Below are 21,303 nucleotides of genomic sequence, written 5' to 3' on the forward strand. Positions count from 1 at the left end.
GCATCATAATTAATACACAAATATCGTGATATTATCATAAAGTGCCAGATTACATTTAAACTGGTGATTCTAAAAAAAATAAAAAATAACTATGCTTCACTGCTAAAATCTGGGGGAAAAAGATTGAAAGGAAAGTGAGTCGCATTCAGTACATTTAGTAGCTTGATTGATAGCCTGAAAGCTTTATGAAGCCTTTATAAGGTGAACATCATTTAAAGCTAAGCTAATAAACCATATATAAATATTATGGAAAATGTCACATGAAAATGGATGACATGCATTGTCATCATAACATATATTTGGCATACTTGGTTGTGGCAGTGGGTGGTGACTTTGTAGCACAATTCTTATCTACTCATTGTCTGTTCCTATTCTGCTCCAGAGAGCATGCTGTCCAATATGGTCAACTTAACACGCAGTTCTGGGATGACAGAGAATACACATGTTCAAACTCACACATGCTCGTACGCACACACGGACACATACACACACACACAATTAGGGCTGTTATATATAGTCTGCCACAGTGGACGTGTCATAATACCCATGAAAACATGTAAATGGTTCCAATGGTTTTTCCGCCATTCATTTTTCACATCGTGTCAATGCTAATTATTGGTGTCAATGCTAATTGATGATCAAAGTTCGCTTTGTCAACATTTCTAGAGGCTCTGCTATGTAATTGCATGAGAAAACAGAGTTTTGATGGGACTATTAAAAAAAGGAGGATCCCATCAGCTTTCTATAGGCTATGCCTACTATATTTATTTCTCAACTTTCTATAGGCTAGGCCCACTATATTTATTTCTCAACTTTCCTTTAAATTAAGCACATTAATTCGCTTTATAACCGGTGTTGCCTACCTGGCGTATTAAAAACATAACCACAGATAACCTCCATTCTCTATTTGAGTGCAGGCTACTGATAACATGATATTTTTTGTGGGCCATTCTAAATAAAAAAGAATTCCACACACAGTCTATATTAGTAGGCTATATGTAAAGACTAGATTACATAGTCTGATGGGTGAGAATATTATCAAGTGCTTGTCAAATTGTGAATGAGACTGATGCCGTGTGCGCAGCCTGCGCAGGAAACAGAGCAGAACACATGCCTTTCAACTTTTTTCAAATCATCATCAGAGTCGCATCATGCAGCCTTAGAATGTTTTAGAAATCAAAACATATTGCCTAAGGTTTATCAAAACTAAAGCTGCACAAATAACTCAAAATAAAATGAAAAATGATCCCTTTGTTGACCGCTCAACACAGAATAGCTGGAAATCCTTTTGGAAACATATCTTTTCAAATTTTATTCAGCTATGTTCAATTGTATTCTTCTAACTATAAAACAATCTAAAATAATGCCACGGGAATTGTAAGAAAATCTTGTCTGCTAAATGAACTAGTGTATCCCACAGCCATATGGCGTAGCCAGATCAGGGCCTAACATTCTTCTGAAATAGGCTGCATTTCCTTAATATCCTAATGTTTCTTTGGACCTGACTAAAATAAATAATGGATTTATTGTGATGGTGTAGGATATATTACATTGATTTATCAGACTTTTTCAAATGTAGCCCTAGATGTTCCAAAGGTTAGCATCAGTGGCTTGTAGGCTATGCATTGAAGGCTATGCATTGAAGGCTATGCATTGAAGCCCAGAGATGCTAAACCTGTTTATGTTCATTATTGATCAATTACTGTGAGACTGGCAGTTATTTGCATGATAGTTGCCTGCTGACTTCGCCACAGCCCTACACACTATCTCCTACATATTTCTATAAGGAAATGAGTAGGTGACGTAAAAGAAATACACACCATAACGCCCGCACACACACAATCTTTCTCTCCTTCAAATTTCTGTCATGAAAAACGTATGTGACGTCTCACACACACACACACACAATCTTTCTCTCCTTCAAATTTCTGTCATGAAAAACGTATGTGACGTTTCACACACACACACACACACACTCTTTCTCTCCTTCAAATTTCTGTCATGAAAAACGTATGTGACGTTTCACACACACACACACACACACACACACTCTTTCTCTCCTTCAAATTTCTGTCATGAAAAACGTATGTGACGTCTCACACACACACACACACGCATTCTCAGCAAACAGAAGCGGCAGCCAATAACGGAAGCCCATTAATTGGCCACTTTTGGCATAATTTAATTGATGTGCCACCCGTCCTGTGTATTCACAGCAAGTGTGACATCCTATCCTAGAGAGGAACCAAAATAGCCCCTCATTAACTGGGAGCTTCTCCTGAACACACGCACTACACAGACCTGAAGTCACTATATGTTCATATTCCAATGTATCTATAGAAAGGGAGGTGGGACAATGAGGGAGAGATGACTCACTGTGTTGCTCAACTCGCAGACGCTTTCATCCCCATATCCTGATATTGACACCCTGATAATAAATTATTTCTTACACATAGCCTGCCCTATCATGAGTTAGTTGTGACTTGTCGACTTCTAGGGCAAATTGTAGGCGTGTATTAGCGTTAGGCCAACTGCTATTGATTTTTCCCTCTATTGATATCATCATCACAGCCAGGATTAGGTTTGTGAGTGATATAAAATGTCTAATTTCGCATCTATTTAAACACATCTGTCCTCATACGTATTGAATATAATATAAAATATTAGAATATAATATTATAAATTAGAATACATGTTATCAATAAATCCTCTTCTCATTTTTGTAGGGGACTCATCACACCTACCCTTGCCTAATCCCATGACAAATGGGAAGAGTAGAATTGATTCTTATTTTTACACGTTGTTTTTTCCCTTCCAGTCTGCTCCTCAATTCTTGCCCTAATCCTTTCCGCTTCGCTCCACTTGCTTTGCAGTCAGTGCCTTATGTCTGTTGCTGCAGCAGTCAGATGAGACAAAAGGAACGCAATAGAGAGAGAGGATGGTCTGACGTCAGCTAGACACATATGACTTGCTTCGCCCTACCTCCACTGACCAGCAGCTTTGCGTTCTGCAAATGTATTTCATACACTGCACACTCAGCCTTAGTACCATATCAACCACACGAGGAAAGACGGGGCGACAGTCTTCTTTCCCCAAAGCCTACCGATTCTATTTTGATAACCGTCAGATTTCTGCTGGGTAAAACCCCATTTCGTTGGTGTTTTTCATCTAAATTGAACGGAGGAATTATATTCAAATGGAAAGACCCAGACTGCAGCTGTTGCTGTAGGCAGTCTATGCCCTGCGCGAGGGAGTTGCGTCTTCTTCTGCCTCTCCCGCCATCCGACGCTTCTTTCACCAGGTGATGCATTCATCCACCAAGCCCGACATGATGATGGGGGAGGGGCGCGTTGCGCGCAGGGTCTCCAGCTCTGGACGTTGATCTATTCTCATCAGAGCCTCTCAATGTGATGCCCAAATCATTCAGGCGAGGCGTCCGGTTATGTTGAAGATTACGGAAAATCCTGGACTATATTCATTCCACTCTTCAGTTGACTGGGCACGCGGGACCATTACCTTAATGTAAGGACAAACAAAATATGCTTCAAGATTTCGGTTTCATTCCATGGAACACTCATTGTTAAACGAATGGAAAAACCAGGAGCAGGAGAACATGCTGCGTTAGAGACGCATGAGGCAAGCACACTTGAATACACGTCAACAATATTACAGCATGATCTATATTCTGTGTCCTCTCATATGCAAACATGAGTGCACAGGTGTGTTAAAATAGAATTTTTTTGGGGATGTGAATACTGTTCATTTTGCAGATGTTCAATTTCAGAATGCACTGACAACGGTGCCCTGTTATAATGGTGCGGACCGTTGGCACATGGTGGCAGGCACTGTAGTTTCTGACACCTTGCCTAATTAATTATGCATGTGCGATTGAGCTGCATTGACAGTGATGAAAAGTATCTTTATTCAAGAGACCACTTCTTGAATTTTTACGTGACTGCCGGGTGCGTGACAAGGACCAACAAGTGCACTTTTTCAATTCAGCTCGACACACCCCAAGGAAACCATGCCAGCTCGATTCTATGTGCACAAGACATGTCCCCAGAATCGCTGAGCTTGGCTAACATCTAAAAAGCAGGGGTAAATCACCAACCACCGTTGAAAACAATGGAATTGTCTGAAGTTCGATGTTCCAGTGCAAGCGAAGAACTCTACACAATCAACAGGACGCCAACCAGCAACAGCAGCACGCGACCCAAAAGGTTGTTGTGGCAGAACGCGGTTCGACACATCACTGAGCAGAGGTTCATCCATGAGCAGAGCGAAGCGAAAGGCATCACACCAGATGAGCACTACGACCAAAGCCTACGGAAACAGTCTGCGGGTAGGACCTCGGTAGGCGACAGACACAACAATGGGGGAACCAAAGTCTTCCCCGAGCGTGCGAGCAGTGACCTAGGATTTCTCCAAATCGATTGCGCTCCGAGCAACTCAGACTTTTTCTTGAACTGGGGCTACACATACAGAGGCGTAATATTCCCCACTCTACGCAATTCTTTCAAATCTCGGGACCTCGAGCATCTGTACCAACGCTACTTTTTGGGCCAGAGGCGCAAATCAGTGGTGGTGATGAACATTTTGGATGTGGTGACCAAACTAACCCTGTTGGTTTTACATTTAACTCTTGCGTCTTCGCCAATGGATCCCATCAAAGGAATGCTCTTAGGCTTTTTCACTGGCATCGAAGTGGTCATTTGTGCCTTAGTGGTAGTCCGAAAAGACACGACCTCTCACAGCTATCTGCAATACAGCGGCGTGGTGACGTGGGTGGTCATGGCCACGCAGATTTTGGCGGCTGGATTGGGCTACGGACTTTTGGGCGACGGAGTCGGATACGTGCTTTTCACCCTCTTTGCCACTTACAGTATGCTTCCCTTGCCTCTCACTTGGGCTATTCTGGCTGGTTTGGCCACCTCAACCCTCCACATTGTTGTACAGCTATTCATCTCCCCAAATGCACAGCTCTCCACAAATCAGGTATGTGAAATAGGAATAAGGCTTCCCTCCCTACACTTTTTTAATATATATATATATATATATTTTTTTAATGAAATGTATGTTTTTATAATAAGTCAATCGCAATGTGGTCACCGCACATGTAGATTAGGTGTTATCATCCTATTGTAACAGTTGTTTTTCACATATCATAGTCGACTGAGTATTATGAGTATTCTAGAGTAGACCTAGTTTAATATTATTTCGACAGTAAGTGGTATTACAAAAACCTGAGCTGTGTTCGAATACTCATACTAACCGCACTAACCATACTATTTCCGTGCTTTTAGGGCCCATAATGCAATTCTTCAGAAAATGGGCGTGGCTTCACAACATTTTCAGATTTGAATAAAATGGCAGAAAATATGCAGCCGAGGTCAGACGTGAGCGGATACATATTCATTGCTTTAACTAATTACGACAAATGTTAAGTCAATGTTGAGCAATGTAATAAAGTAATGACTTTTCAATTAAGTAACGTTACATGTTATGTTGGCTGACAATTTGTTAGCTACGCTATCCTTACGAACCACATAGCATTACAGCATGTACTGGTATGTTAGCTAGTTACCTACTGTTAGTTGGCTACTAATACATCAAACATGCCAGGCAGTATATTAACTATCTGCTATCTAACTACCCAACGTTTTGTGACTTGATTATTCACACCATTCTTAGCTAAGTGGTATAGTCGTTGTGCGTTTCAATGGACATTGTTAATTCTGGCTATCTACTTTGATTTCAGAGCACTCTCGCACAGAATAACTGATGCATTTACGAACGCTCAAAACCCATTGAATGTGACCTGTGTCAGTAAACGTTGGCAAAAAAAGCATAATTAAATTGTTGCCAGCAGCACAGTTACAATCACCAATGCTCTGAATGACATGAAAACAGCCTAACCAGCTCTGCTAAGGAAGTAGCTAGCCAACGTTAGCCAGTTAGCTTGGGTGCTTAACTGCCGTTGTGAGGTCAGAACGCTCGGATCAACCCTACTCCTCGTATCCTGAAACTATACGGTTCGCTTACAGCATGCTAAAAGGAACTAATAGTATATAAACTCAGTCAAAATCAAAAGTAACAGTCAGTATCTGATGTGGCCACCAGCTGCATTAAGTACTGCAGTGCATATCCTCCTCATGTACTGCACCAAATTTGCCAGTTCTTGCTGTGAGATGTTACCTCACTCTTCCACCAAGGCACCTGCAAGTTCCCGGACATTTTTAGGGGGAATGGCCCTAGCCCTCACCCTCCGATCCAACAGGTCCCAGACGTTCTCAATGGGATTGAGATCCGGGGTATTCGCTGGCCATGGCAGAACACTGACATTCCTGTCTTGCAGGAAATCACACACATAACGAGTAGTATAGCTGGTGGCATTGTCATGCTGGAGGGTCTTGTCAGGATGAGCCTGCAGGAAGGGTACCACATGAGGGAGGAGGATTTCTTCCCTGTAACACACAGCATTGAGATTTCCTGCAATGACAACAAGCTCAGTCCGATGATGCTGTGACACACCGCCCCAGACCATGATGGACCCTCCACCTCCAAATCAATCCCGCTCCAGAGTACAGGCCTCGGTGTAACGCTCATTCCTTCCGACGATAAATTCGGATCCGACCATCACCCCTGGTGAGACAAAACCGTGACTCGTCAGTGAAGAGCACTTTTTGCCAGTCCTGTCTGGTACAGCGACGGTGGGTTTGTGCCCATAGGCAACGTTGTTGCCGGTGATGTCTGGTGAGGACCTGCCTTACAACAAACCTACAAGCCCTCAGTCCAGCCTATTGCGGACAGTCTGAGCACTGATGGAGGGATTGTGCGTTCCTGGTGTAAACTCGGGCAGATGTTGTTTCCATCCTGTACCTGTCTCGCAGGTGTGATGTTCGGATGTACCGATCCTGTGCAGGTGTTGTTACACGTGGTCTGCCACTGCGAGGACGATCAGCTGTCCGTCCTGTCTCCATGTAGCGCTGTCTTAGGCGTCTCACAGTACGGACTTGCAATTTATTGCCCTGGCTACATCTGCAGTCCTCATGCCTCCTTGCAGCATGCCTAAGGCACGTTCACGCAGATGAGCAGAGACCCTGGGAATCTTTCTTTTGGTGTTTTTCAGAGTCTCTTTAGTGTCCTAAGTTTTGATAATAGTGACCTTAATTGCCTACCGTCGGTAAGCTGTTAGTGTCTTAACGACCGTTCCACCGGTGCATGTTCATTAATTGTTTATGGTTCATTGAACAAGCATGGAAACAGTGTTTAAACCCTTTACAATTAAGATCTGTGAAGTTATTTTGAAAGACAGGGTCCTGAAAAAGGGATGTTTCTTTATTTTGCTGAGTTTAGTATGTAGTATATACTCATGAATTATGTAGTATACAGTATGTTATTATGGGTACTCGAACACAGCTCTGGTCTATTTCAAGCACCAACTTCTAAATATCCGATTCTCTTATAGTCTAAAATACAAGGAAAGCCGTTTTAACATATGTTAATTGAATTTTTGTATCAATATATATTTTCTTTATACCATTCCGGATATATTAGCATATATTAGCATTATTTTAGACTGAAACCCAATGATCTTCAAGTGCCTTGATTTATAAAGAAGTGGCGGGCCGCGGATCACAGATTGGCGGGATCCTCGACAGCGAGAGAAGAGCCATGCATAGTAAAGATTTTGCCAAACTAAGATGGAGGAGGGTGGAGAATTGTTCAATTTCTCCTTCTGACTTGGAGTAGTACGCATGCGGCCATGTTGCTCACCTGTGTCTTCCTGTCTATCTGTTAGTGGGAGCAGACAGTCTATGTAGGAGCATGCACATGTAATCCCGCCCCCACGAAGGTCATTATCATACAATGTTTTATTGAAAAAAAATATGTATATTTTATTTTTTTATATAAATGTTCTTGTTTTTATAACGATAAATACTTTTTTATATGAACAAATTCAATTATTGATATAAAAGAAATCAATGAATATGTTAAAATGGCTTTCCATATCCAAATCTGTCCATTCATATATATATATATATATATATATATATATAGTAGGGGACGCAAAACCGTTGGAGAGGATGTCATTTATTAAAAGCAACAGCTAAATGACATCCCCTCCAACGGTTTTGCGTCCCCTACTGGCGTTTATGACCTAATAAATGTGCAATGCTTTTTCCTTGGACTGGTGCTTCAGTATCAGGCTGTTTTGGAGATCACTAAAGGTCATATTTACGCAAATTTTGGAGATACACTAAACTCATGTCAATGGCGGTTTAAATGAAATCCCATCATGAAAACATTGCAATACACGAGTCACTCATTCAAAGGATTTTAACTGGGTTTTTTGTTGCATCTTTACTTGAGTTATCATCAAACTTAATGCCAAATAGACTAGGCTACACTTGCGAAAAGGCATTTTTATCCGAAATAGCTGTGTGTCCGAATATTAGTAATGCATAATGATTTATACTGACTGCAGTGGGCTAAATCAGTCACACAGAGGGTTTCTTGATAGACTTCAATCTACTTTGAAACAAAAGTTTCTTTGCTTAAAAAAAGAAGACATTGTGCCATGTCAGATAGAGTTGAAATATATTACATTTTTAGTTTGCATCCCAATACTACACTTTATGTACATCACATAAGACTGAAGTATAACAAAACTGTTTCACATAGAAACACCAGATTTTATGTATAAATAAAAATAGTTGATTGATTATGAAAAATATTAACATTCCACCCATGAGGTCACTAGAAGGTGATTTGGTCATTTGACTGCAGGAAAGGGCTGCTGCCTCCTTAATGAAGTTTGCATTGGGTTAACTCGCCCCTTTAGTTAAATGAGTCATCTGAATCTCTGTGATGATTTGACAATGCTGTCAGGGAAAGGGTTGGTCCACTTGTGTCGCTCTGAGCTCAAACTAAAATGGGAGGTCTATAGTTCAAAGTTATCAGGTAGTGCGGCTAGACATGGCAACCGGGATGTAAGGTTACTACCTAAATATAGTGTACCGGGTACGTTAGTTTCACTCTATACAATATCTCTGCACTATTGCGTTCTCATTGCACAATGACTGGTAAAAAACAGAATAAATACTTTCCTCATATATGGATACACAATAGAAGTAGGCCTACAGTGCATTGATTGCTAACTGCTGTGGAGATGTAAACAACAATAACAGGGTTGCAGTCGACGTACGACGCCTCCTGACAGCCATGTTGAAAGACCACCGCGTCAATTCTTTCGACAACAACAGCTGAGTGGCTACCCCAAGCTGCGTGATAACAGTGCCTAAAATGAGTTAATTCATCACCACGGTCAATTTCTGTGTTTTTTTTGGCTGCTCTAACGAGGCAGGAAAGACAACAGGATTACCTGCAATCATGAAACACCAAGGAGATAAGACTCAAGAACTGTCAGATAAACAAAGAACCTTTTGCCCGTCAAGACCAGCACTCAGAAAGCTGTCAGTACAGGTTCTACTCCGATCGTTTCATCACTGGTAAGTCTGATCAATTTCGAGTTTAGTTTAACTATTATGCTAACCAGGTGTTAACAACAAGACTACGTTAGCTAGATAGATAGCTTGTAGTCTAGCTATTAGCATGTGTCTCTTACATAGGTGGGACGTGAGTTAAGTTTTGGGGAAGCAATTTTCTCACAATAAAAGTGCACCTTTATAATAAAGGATTGTATGCATCGATCATCAAATTTGCAGACTAATGTAAACCTACTATTCCTAATGTGATGAGTAGATTGGATCATAATTTATGCTATTAATGAGTGTGTAGTGACATAGGCCTATAGGCTATATCAGAGACATTTATTTCCTTTGCATGGGAAAAATGTGGCTACACTTTATATGACTGGAGACATTAGCAGAATCTTTTTTAATACGACGGTAGTATAGGCCGGTAGTATAGGCCTATTCTGCTGACACTGACGACAGATTAATAACAATCTAGGCCTATGAAAAGGGGTCATTGCCAGAAGGGATCCAGCTTTTGTAAAATTAACGGCAAAAGTATTTTTTTTGCCTTTGAGCTATCCCTAACCCTTTTCTTAACCTTAAAGTAAATCTCCTAACCTGTTACGTTAATTCTTCTAACCTTCTGCGCAAGTTCTCCTAACCTGCTTCGAAAAGTCAAATCTGACATTCATTTGACAAAGGCTGGAGACAAATTGTACAATATGACGTCCATATAGCCTGGAGGAGGACATTATTGTCCTCAAAAAACTCCATTGGCACTGACCAGATAATAATTTGTTGAGAACTTTATTCATAAGAGGTGGGAAAATGTATGGACATTACAGAATAGGACAAAGGCCTCAATGAGATAGGACAACCTGCTGTGGTGACTATTGGTTGTTCCAGCCCAACAATAGATTTGATCTTTTATAGGACACAAACACCTTAGTGAATTAAACACAACCAAACAATCAAGAGCCCTGATGGTATAGGTGACCTGAAGAAGTGATATTCTAACATCAGGTCTGCTTCTCATTTGTTGATGTACTGTAGGTTCACCCGTTGACCTCTATCAAGACACCCATGTCGACTGGATTGCCACTGTGAAGATGAGCGACGCAGAAGTCTTTACTTCTACTACTTTGTCCTGTTTCAGATATGAAAGGAAACATCCCTCAGTTATACAAGATGGTTGTCATATGCTGTGCTTTGGTCAATCTGAATGATTCTGTTGTGCCATTTGAGTAGAGAGCACCTTCACCTTGTCGTCATGACAAAAGTGCCCCCTTAAACTGTAAGAATATATACAATTCAAATTGAAACACATGTAAAAGACTATTGTTTATGATATTGTAAACCTACTGTACTATGTAGTCTTAAGCACACCATCTTCATTATCACAGTAGCATTTCCAAGTGCCACTCACTTTTCTCCCAGAAGGTCTATCTGGCATTGATAATGGTGGTAGAAGATGTGTGTGTATGTTGAAGCTAAGGATCCCATCGTCCCCTGCTTCCAGACATTTCACTACCTAGATAACAAGGGTTGGATTTGCACTAGGCAATTTCATGTCAGCACAAGGCATGTACAAAATTTAGTATAATGATTAGCCTCATATACACTGAGTGTACAACAGTCTTTTACATTTATTTTACCCTTATTTAAGGTAAGTTGACTGAACACTTTCTCATTTACAGCAACAACCTGGGGAATAGTTACAGCGGACAGGAAGGGGGATGAATGAGCCAATTTGAAGCTAGGGATGATTAGGTGGAGGCTGCTGAGGGGAAGACGGCTCATAGTAATGGCTGGAATGGTGTCAACGGAATGGTATTAACCACATGTTTTTATCCAGTTTTATTTACTAAAGTGAATATTAAGTGTCGAAACGCACGGCCGCTTTCCCACTCTATATTGCTATAGAATTTTCACAAATGCCTTACTACCATTCCATGAATTTATGAAAAAGTGAAAATGACCATATCTAAGTGCTCGCTAGTCAGAAAATGTTTTTTTTTTTAAAAAGTCATATTTTTCCTTGGGGTGTATAAGAACAGATTTGAATAAGATTTCATGGTGCTGAAATGCTTTCAGTTCCACTTTAAGCTTGCCATAACAAAGAGGTTGAATACTTATTGACTCAAGACATTTCAGCTTTTCATTTTTAATTGCAACATGTAAATCTTGGGTCCCATGTTTCATTCGCTGAAATAAAAGATCCCAGAAATTTTCCATATGCACAAAAAGCGTATTTCTCTCATTTTGTGCACAAATTTGTTTACATCCCTGTTAGTGAGCATTTCTCCTTTGCCAAGATAATCCATCCAGCTGACAGGTGTGGCATATCAAGAAGCTGATTAAATAGCAGTATCATTACACAGGTACAATAAAAGGCCACTCTAAAATTTGCAATGCCACAGATGTCTCAAGTTTTGAGGGAGCGTGCAATTGGCATGCTAACTGCAAGAATATCCACCAGAGCTGTTGCCAGATAATTTAATTCTCATTTCTCTACCATAATCCGCCTCCAATGTTGTTTTAGAGAATTTGGCAGTACGTCCAACCAGCCTCCGCAGACCACATGTATGGCATCGTGTGGGCGAGTGGTTTTCTGATGTCAACGTTGTCAACAGAGGGCTCCATGGTGGCGGTGGGGTTATGATATGGGCAGGCATAATCTACAGACAACAAACACAACTGCATTTTATTGATAGCAATTGTAATGCACAGAGATACCGTGACGAGATCCTTCGTCCCATTGTTGTGCTATTCATCTGCTGCCATCACCTCATGTTTCAGCATGATAATGCACGGCCCCATGTCGCAAGGATCTGTACACAATTCCTGGAACATGAAAATATCTTCCATCAAATCAAATGTATTTATATAGCCCTTCTTACATCAGCTGATATCTCAAAGTGCTGTACAGATACATGGCCTGCATACTCACCAGACATGTCACCCATGTACGACAGCGTGTTCCAGTTCCCGCCAATATCTAGCAACTTCTCACAGCCATTGAGGAGGAGTGTTACAACATTCCACAGGCCACAATCAACAGCCTGATCAACTGTATGCGGAGGAGATGTGTCGCGCTGCATGAGGCAAATGGTGGTCACACCAGATACTGACTGGTTCTCTGATCCACGCCCCTACCTATTTTTTTTAAGGTATCTGTGACCAACAGATGCATATCAGTATTCCCAGTCATGTGAAATCCATCGATTACGGATTAATTAATTAATTAAAATTGACTGAGTTCCTTATATGAACTGTAACTCAGTAAAGTCTTTGTAATTGTTGCATGTTGCGTTTATATTTTGTTCAGTATAATTTGTAAAAAATTCTAAACATAATTCCAGTTTGCCATTATGGGGTATTGTGTGTAAGCCAGTGACAAACATCTCAATTTAATACTTTTGAAATTCAGGCTTTAACATAACAAAATGTTTAAAAAGTTAAGGGGTGTGAAGGCACTGTATTCCCTTTCGATATGGTCAATTTTGCATTCATTGTCTGTGTATCAAGTTTACAAACTATCATTTCAAAGTTTAATATTTAATATATTTAAATTCTCAGAATTCAGATTCAGTACCACATCCTGGTACTTTGCCAGCCAGCAAAGGTAGACGAGAACAGATAGAATCAAACGCTCTTTGTGGTTAACCGAAGCTTCTAGATGTTTCTGAAGCCAGTTTCTGTGGCATGTTGAATGTATTGTCTTCGTATGAATTTGGCTGTAGCGTTTGAACCGTTTCCCCCATTCCTGAAAGCTAAGACTCTCTGGAACATGGCCATGCCTTCCGTTCCCCTCTATGGTGATCATAGGCCGCGCTTGAAATGCTAGAAGGAAGTGTCACAAAAACATAATTTGGCCTCCATTAGTTGTTAAATATCATAGCCATTCTAATGATAGCCTTTCCACTGCCTATTTCATCTTGCTCATGTTTGACTGTGTTCAAACCAGGTCTCCTGCATGTCACAAGACTGTGGTATCCCACTTAGCTGAACCCCATGGGGAGGAGCTCAGGAAGCTAACGGAAGTCTTAAAGGTTACTCATCAAAAGAGCGTGGTTCATTGAACCACCTCGGTCACATTTCACACCCGTTTGACCTCATACTCAGAGATCACAGCACCAAATATAGCTGACTGTGTTCATAATCAGGCAGAATGATCTGTGCACCCCATTTAATGTTAGTTTGACCGATTGGGTTCTAACCCAGGTCTCCAGTGCGCCAGACAATGCAACTTTTCCGGTCTCAGACAACTCAATTATCACGTGAGCGTGGTAACACACCTACGTAACACTTCACCCCCCTTTGACCTCCTCCTTGAAGAGACCCATCCAAGTCACCAGACCAATGCCTAGGCTTTAGCACAGCGGGCTTACACAGTCTTAACCAGTTACCCTTATAATGACTACCCTTAAAAAGTTTGCTAAGTTAACTAACTAGCTAGCTGAGACAGTGTTTTGGTCCTAACATAGCTACTAGTAACTATTGAACATAAATAGCTTCTTAGATAGCAAACTTGACCGACTAGAGAGTAAAAGTTAAGCCAAAGATTTTTTTTGGTAATGCTAGCCAACATGTGAAGAGTTGAGGCTTTTTGGTAGCAAGCTAGCTACGCTAATGCTCAATCTTGGTGTCAAAACACATGTGAATAGGGAAGTTAAAATCAAATTGTATTTGTCAAATGCGCTGAATACAACAGGTGTAGACCTTACAGTGAAATGCTTACTTACAAGCCCTTAACCAACAATGCAGTTTTAAGAAAATACAAAAAGATAAGAATAACAAATAATTAAAGAGCAGCAGTAAATAACAATAGCGGGGCGGGGGGTACCGGTGTCGAGTTAATTGAGGTAATATGTACGTGTAGGTAGAGTTATTAAAAGTTTCGTAGCTACATTGCATTCGGATAGTATTCAGACCCCTTGACTTTTCCCACATTTTGTTAATTATTTTTTCCCATCAATACCCCATAATGACAAAGCAAAAACAGCATTTTCATACAAATGTTTAAAAAATAAAAATCTAGCACATTTACATAAGTATTCAGACCCTTTACTCAGTACTTTGTTGAAGCACCTTTGGCAGCGATTACAGCCTTGAGTCTTCTTGGGTATAACGCTTCATGCTTGGCACACCTGTATTTGGGGAGTTTCTCCCATTCTTCTCTGCAGATCATTTCAAGCTCTGTCAGGTTGGATGGGGAGTGTTGCTGCACAGCTATTTTCAGATCTCTCCAGAGATGATCGATCGGGTTCAAGCCCGGGCTCTGACTGGGCCTCTCAAGGACATTCAGAGACCTGTCCCAAAGCCGCTCCTGCGTTGTCTTGGCTGTGTGCTTAGGGTCGTTGTCCTGTTGGAAGGTGAACCTTCACCCCAGTCTGAGGTCCAGAGCGTTCTGGAGCAGGTTTTCATCTCTCTGCACTTTGCTCCGTTCATTTTTGCCACGATCCTGACTAGTCTCCCAGTCCCTGCCGCTGAATAACATTCCCACAGCATGATGCTGCCACCACCATGCTTCACCATAGGGATTGTGCCAGGTTTCCTCCAGACGTGGCGCTTGGCATTCAGGCCAAAGAGTTAAATCTTGGTTTCATCAGACCAGAGAATCTTGTTTTAGGTGCCTTTTGGCAAACTCCAAGTGGGCTGTCATTTACTGAGGAGTCGCTTCCGTCTGGCCACTCTAACATAAAGGCCTAAATGGTGGAGTGCTGCAGAGATGGTTGTCCTTCTGGAAGGTTCTCCCATCTCCACAGAGGAGCTCTGTCAGAGTGACAATAGGGTTCTTGGTCACCTCCTTGACCAAGGAACTTCTCCCCCGATTTCTCAGTTTGGCGGGGTGGCCAGCTCTAGGAAGAGTCTTGGTGGTTCCAAACTTCTTCCATTTTTAAGAATGATGGAGGCCATTGTGTTCTTGGGGACCTTGAATGCTGCTGAGATTTTCTGGTACCCTTTCCCAGATCTGTGCCTCGACACAATCCTGTCTCGGATCTCTATGGACAATTCCTTATGGCCTTGTTTTTGCGCTGACATGCACTGTCAACTGTGGGACATAATATAGACAGGTGTGTGCCTTTCCAAATCATGTCCAGTCAATTGAATATACCGCAGTTGGACTCCAAGTTGTAGAAACATCTCAATGATGATCAATGGAAACAAGATGCACCTGAGCTCAATTTCGAGTCTCATAGCAAAGGGTCTGAATACTTATGTAAATTAGGTATTTCCATTTTTTTATTGGTATCTTTTACAAAAAATTCTAAACCTGTTTTCTGTTCGTTATTATGGGGTATTGTGTGTAGATTGATGAGGATTTTTTATTTATTTTAGAATTAAACGTAACAATCAAGGGGTCTAAATAGTTTCCGAAGGCACTGTAAATATGTGCATCCCAAATAGCACCCTATTCCCTACAGTTGAAGTTGGAAGTTTGCATACAACTTAGCCGAATACAGTTTTTCACAATTCCTGACCTTTAATCATTGTAAAAATTCCCTGTTTTAGGTTAGTTAGAATCACCACTTTATTTTAAGAATGTGAAATGTCAGAATAATAGTAGAGATAATTATTTATTTCACTTTTAATTTCGTTCATCACATTCCCAGTGGGTCAGATGTTTACATACACTCAGTTAGTATTTGGTAGCATTGCCTTTGAATTTTTTAACTTGGGTCAAACGTTTAGCCTCCCACAAGCTTCCCACAATAAGTTTGGTGAATTTTGGCCCATTCCTCCTGACAGAGCTAGTGTAACTGAGTCAGGTTTGTGGGCCTCCTTGTTCGCACACGCTTTTTCAGTTCTGCCCACACATTTTCTATAGGATTGAGGTCAGGCCTTTGTGATGGCCACTCCAATACCTTGACTTTGTTGTCCTTAAGCCATTTTGCCACAACTTTGGAAGTATGCTTGGGGTCATTGTCCATTTGGAAGACCCATTTGCGACCAAGCTTTAACTTCCTGACTGATGTCTTGAGATGTTGCTTCAATATATCCACATAGATTTCCTTCCTCGTCATGCTATTTATTTTGTGAAGTGCACCAGTCCCTCCTGCAGCAAAGCACCCCCACAACATGATGCTGCCACCCCCGTGCTTCACGGTTGGGATGGTCTTCAGCTTGCAAGCCTCCCCCTTTTTCCTCCGAACATAACGATGGTCATTATGGCCAAACAGTTCTATTTTTGTTTCATCAGACCAGAGGACATTTCTCTGAAAAGTACAATCTTTGTCCCCATGTGCAGCTGCAAACCGTAGTCTGGCTTTTTTATGGCGGATTTGGAGCAGTGGCTTCTTCCTTGCTGAGCGTCCTTTCAGTTTATGTTGATATAGGACTCGTTTTACTGTGGATATAGATACTTTTGTACCTGTTTCCTCCGGCATCTTCACAAGGTCCTTTGCTGTTGTTCTGGGATTGATTTGCACTTTTCGCACCAAAGTACGTTCATCTCTAGGAGACAGAACGCGTCTCCTTCCTGAGCAGTATGACGGCTGCGTGGTCCCATGGTGTTATTACTTGCGTTCTATTGTTTGTACAGATGAATGTGGTACCTTCAGGCGTTTGGAAATTGCTGGATGAACCAGACTGTTGTCCAATTTTTCTTGGCTAATTCCTTTTGATTTTCCCATGATGTCAAGCAAAGAAGCACTGCGTTTGAAGGTAGGCCTTGAAGGGTACCCCGCCTTGGAGGGTACCCCTCCAATTGACTCAAATTATGTCAGTTAGCCTGTAAGAAGCTTCTAAAGCCATTATATTTTTCTGGAATTTTCCGAACTGTTTAAAGCCACAGTCAACTTAGAGTATGTTAACTTCTGAACCACTGAAATTGTGATTAAGTGAAATAATCTGTCTGTAAACAATTGTTGGAAAAATTACTTGTCATGCACACAGTAGATGTCCTAATCGACTTGCCAAAACTATAGTTTGTTAACAAGAAATTTGTGGAGTGGTTGAAAAATTAGTGCACCACTGCTCTAAAGTAGTGCACTATATAGGGACTATGGTGTCATTTGGGAAAACAGCCTATTTTCTCATTCACAGACCTGCTATTGTATTGACTTTGGTCAATTGTTGTCACATTTCATTAAGTCCACTTATTTGCTGTTAAATGAACACCCTCCTTTGCTTAATAACTGATATGGCTTAGGAAGGAGGGGGGATTGGCGCAGATGGTGAGCATCAGAATGAGTCAATACGATATCTTATCCCCTGTATATCTGTTCCATCAATAGTGCACATGTGTCCATCATTCCCAGAACAGTGGAGTGCTGTTCCTGAGGATGCACATGTTTTAACCAATGATTACCCCTTCTGCTCATTGCATTTCCCCTTCAAGGTCAAATGCAGCAGCTTACCTGGATGGATGTAGGGGGTGAGCGTATGAGGGGATTGCATATTTTCAGGAAAACGCTTCACTTGAAGAGCTCTGTATTTAGGCTAACTGTGCATAGCACTTGTCATTGCAGCCAGACCTATGCTGAAATACTATTTGAATTAATTTCAAATCTTTTATCTGGGATTGATTGAGCTTGTCTGTAGCAATGGAACCAATGGAAAAGGGCAAACTCTGCCCATCTGGAACTCCAGGCAGAGTCAACGCTAAAAGTCTTTGAAATATTTGAAAGAGGGGTTCCATGGTTGCCATGGAGCCGTGAGGTCGCCTAAGCAGGAGATCCTGCACGTTTGTAAATATTTCGTAGTTTTAACTGTTTCTGAATAGATTTTTTCTAGAAATGGTAGTAACTTGTTGAGGGTTAACATTAAATATCTGGTTGTTACCGATGGAGTTGCAGGACTGGTGATGTCAAGTCTGTTTTAAGTGGCCTGAATCAGCCTTCCTACAGAAATGAGCTGAACATCGTAGATGTCAAAGTGCCTGACTGACATTTCTCCCTGGCTATAGGCCTACCATCTATGCTCCCCCCACTTAAGCAACTGCCTATCCTTAGTGCCTCAATCGCCCAAGAATCTTCCCCAAAATCTGCGCAAGGTTCTGCCATCTGTTTTTGTTAGATTTTTAAAGTGACTTTGAAATTCTGTTTGTAATGAAAAGCGGCATGTAAAATAAATATATTATTATTATAGGTTTGATAGTAGCAAGATGTGGTATATGGCAAGAAGGGTTATAACTATGAAGTTTAGCTAGGTGAAGTGGAGAAGCATTGCATGTATTTTGGAAACATTTTACTTGAAAGCAACCATTGTCAATACTACTACACAGTACTTGTCACAGCCAATCAGGACAGGCATGAATGCTTTTCATAACCTGTCCCAACGTGTGTTGCCAGGTGAAATGTTAAACTGAAATATCAAATCGTTGACCGCCTTATGCTTCGCAGTTGGGTTATATCATTTGGAGGGTGGTGTTAGCTTTGAAGTTAAAGAGGTGGGTCACTAACCGCAGGGTTGCCAGTTCAAATCCGATTCCAATCCAATAGCTAACAGGGGAAAATATGTATGGAGTGTGTGCAAAAGGTAACCATTTTTTGTCAGCAGTTATTCATGTGAAGCAACATTTTCAACAATGAACATTGTGAAACAAAAACAGAGAAACAGACTGACCAATGCACACCTGGGATTGCCTCACAAGGATAGCAACAACAGTCAAGGAGCAGAAGGGACATTTTCGCTCATCCAACTACTGAGATAACCCTTGATATGGGGTGGCAGGTAGCCTAGTGGTAAGAGCGTTGGGCCAGTAACCGAAAGGTTGCTAGTTCAAATCCCTGAGCTGACAAGGTAAAAATCTGTCATTCTGCCCCTGAACAAGGCAGTTAACCCACTGTTCCTAGGCCATCACAGGCAGGTCAGAGCATGCACCTTGTGCTGGGTACAATAAAACAGTACCACCTCTGAGATCAGTTTAAGTTAATAATTGTGACTTAATGGTAACATATTTGAGAAAACTGGTTTTAGTCCTCCAGCATGATTTCCACAATGGACCAATTCAAGACAGAGGTTTGTCAATGGTTAATAATTTTAACTGCCATTGGCAACCTTGGCAACCTCTCCCAAATAAAATCAACCTCCCAGCCAGATAGCATTATAAAATATCCTAGTCTTGGCCGGATCAATAAAAAAGACACTCTTTCTCAGTTAATTTCTTCATTTCCTGACAGTTCTTGGCTCTTCAAGGGTTTTAGGTGCAGATGGTACAGTTTAATACACGTCCCCCCAAACCACTTTTTGAAAAAAGTACATATGACACCATTGCCTGTGTGTTGTCTCTCCCTGTTGACTGACCTTCAAGTTACCTGCCGAGTCATTTTTGTTTTCTGCCAAACGCTGACACAGCATGTCACTCTATTACCAGTTTGGCTCCGGCTACACGTTCATTTCATCTAAAGGTGTCCTTTGTGTCACGTTCAACAAATGGCACTGAGCGGTGCTGTTTGTTGGGTTTAGTGTAAGTAAATATGTTGTGGAAGAGGAGGTAAAATTGCTTGCTCAGCAAGTAAAACATGTAAAGCCATGGTCTATTAATTAAATGTTGTCCCCCTGCTCAGGCAATCTGATAGCTTTAAAAGTGTCTCATCCTTTTCCCTTTTAAGATAATCACAGATCGGATTTGATTAGATCTGGAAGAGTAATATGATGGAAACCTTCCCATACAACCCCCCCTCCCATTTAAGTATATTCAACGTAACATCAAATTAATTTAAAATACATATAGTACATATGTATTCCATAAATGCATGGCTATGATATGTGACCGACCGCCACAATTCAGTCTTACGTAGCAACATTTGAAATGTGTGTTTTTTACATTGGATAAAAGACTAGAAAATGGTATATCATACACTGTAGTTGAGGAACAATGGGAAAGTAATTCTGCTTTGAAAGTTGATAAACTTGTAACCCCACTTTTGAGAAAATAGCTCTTGAATGTTTTGGTACACAACTGGAGAGCTCTTCTTTGTCTAGACCATTCAGCTTTCTTCACACCCTCTTAAGCCTTAGCCCCACCCATCTCTTTAAGGATTCACATAGGAGTCCATGTGCAAAACAGAGTGAATAGTTTAGTAAACAACCAAAAATGTCAAGACTAAAAGCGGTAAAAGTACCAGCCTACAATACAAAAAAACTCCAGGTAAAAATACACAATCTAGTCCTTGGCCTATCCTAGTCTGACTTTGGTGCAAGTCATGTTCTTCACATTACCGTCTCTGGTAAACACACAAAATCAAATACAATCAAAGTTTATTTGTCACATGCACACACGATACATAAGGTGTAAAGGGTACAGGGAAATGGTTACTTCCATAGTAATAATATCAAAAACAAAGTGTCCAGATATAAAAAAATAAAAAAAATTATATATAGATTTAATAATTATTTGATAACGCTTACCTGACACACTTGTCTAAATTGATGGGTCATGTGAAGAAAATGCTACAACCACTCCCCACCCACAGCTAGCTAAGTGGATGGGTTGCTATTGTCTATACATGTTTATGAAATACAATACATGGCCGTAATCACCCGGATAACTTGATGGGTCATGTAATCATCTGGTGAAGTGGAGTCTTTTGTTTAGACATGTAGCTAGCTAGCTAGCTAAACAATGAACCGGCATAATCCCAACTCATACTACTACCAATACAAACATTTTCATAGCTGTGGTATGAATCTGCAGGTAGCTAAAGAGCTAACCAACTAGGTTCAATGTTAGCTAGCTAACATTAGGCTATAACTAGCAATGCAAATGGATTTCTGATTCATTCCTTGCCTCTTTCCATAGATGTTAATGCACTCATGAGTTCTTCAAGACTGGGGAGTCAAGGAATCCAGATTGCTCTCTATCGAGTTTGGAAAG

General features: G+C 41.0%; 1 protein-coding gene and 1 long non-coding RNA gene across 4 annotated transcripts in view; both read left to right on the top strand.

Annotated features, from left to right (window-relative positions):
- Positions 1-4,009: 4,009 nt before the first annotated feature.
- adcy8 (adenylate cyclase 8 (brain)) overlaps positions 4,010-21,303 on the top strand; it is a 202,229-nt gene continuing 184,935 nt past the window's right edge. For all 3 annotated transcript variants that reach the window (XM_071362588.1, XM_071362589.1, XM_071362590.1), the window contains exon 1: positions 4,010-4,995. In XM_071362588.1, the coding sequence (XP_071218689.1) occupies positions 4,126-4,995 (870 nt within the window). In that variant the 5' untranslated portion in view covers positions 4,010-4,125. The remainder of the gene's footprint in view (positions 4,996-21,303) is intronic.
- On the top strand, positions 8,879-11,725 carry LOC139551161 (uncharacterized). The gene is made up of 2 exons (XR_011670213.1): positions 8,879-9,512; positions 10,533-11,725. It is a non-coding gene; the product is annotated as an uncharacterized lncRNA (long non-coding RNA).

The sequence above is a fragment of the Salvelinus alpinus genome, chromosome 23, assembly GCF_045679555.1.
Source record: "Salvelinus alpinus chromosome 23, SLU_Salpinus.1, whole genome shotgun sequence".
Taxonomy (NCBI): domain Eukaryota; kingdom Metazoa; phylum Chordata; class Actinopteri; order Salmoniformes; family Salmonidae; genus Salvelinus; species Salvelinus alpinus.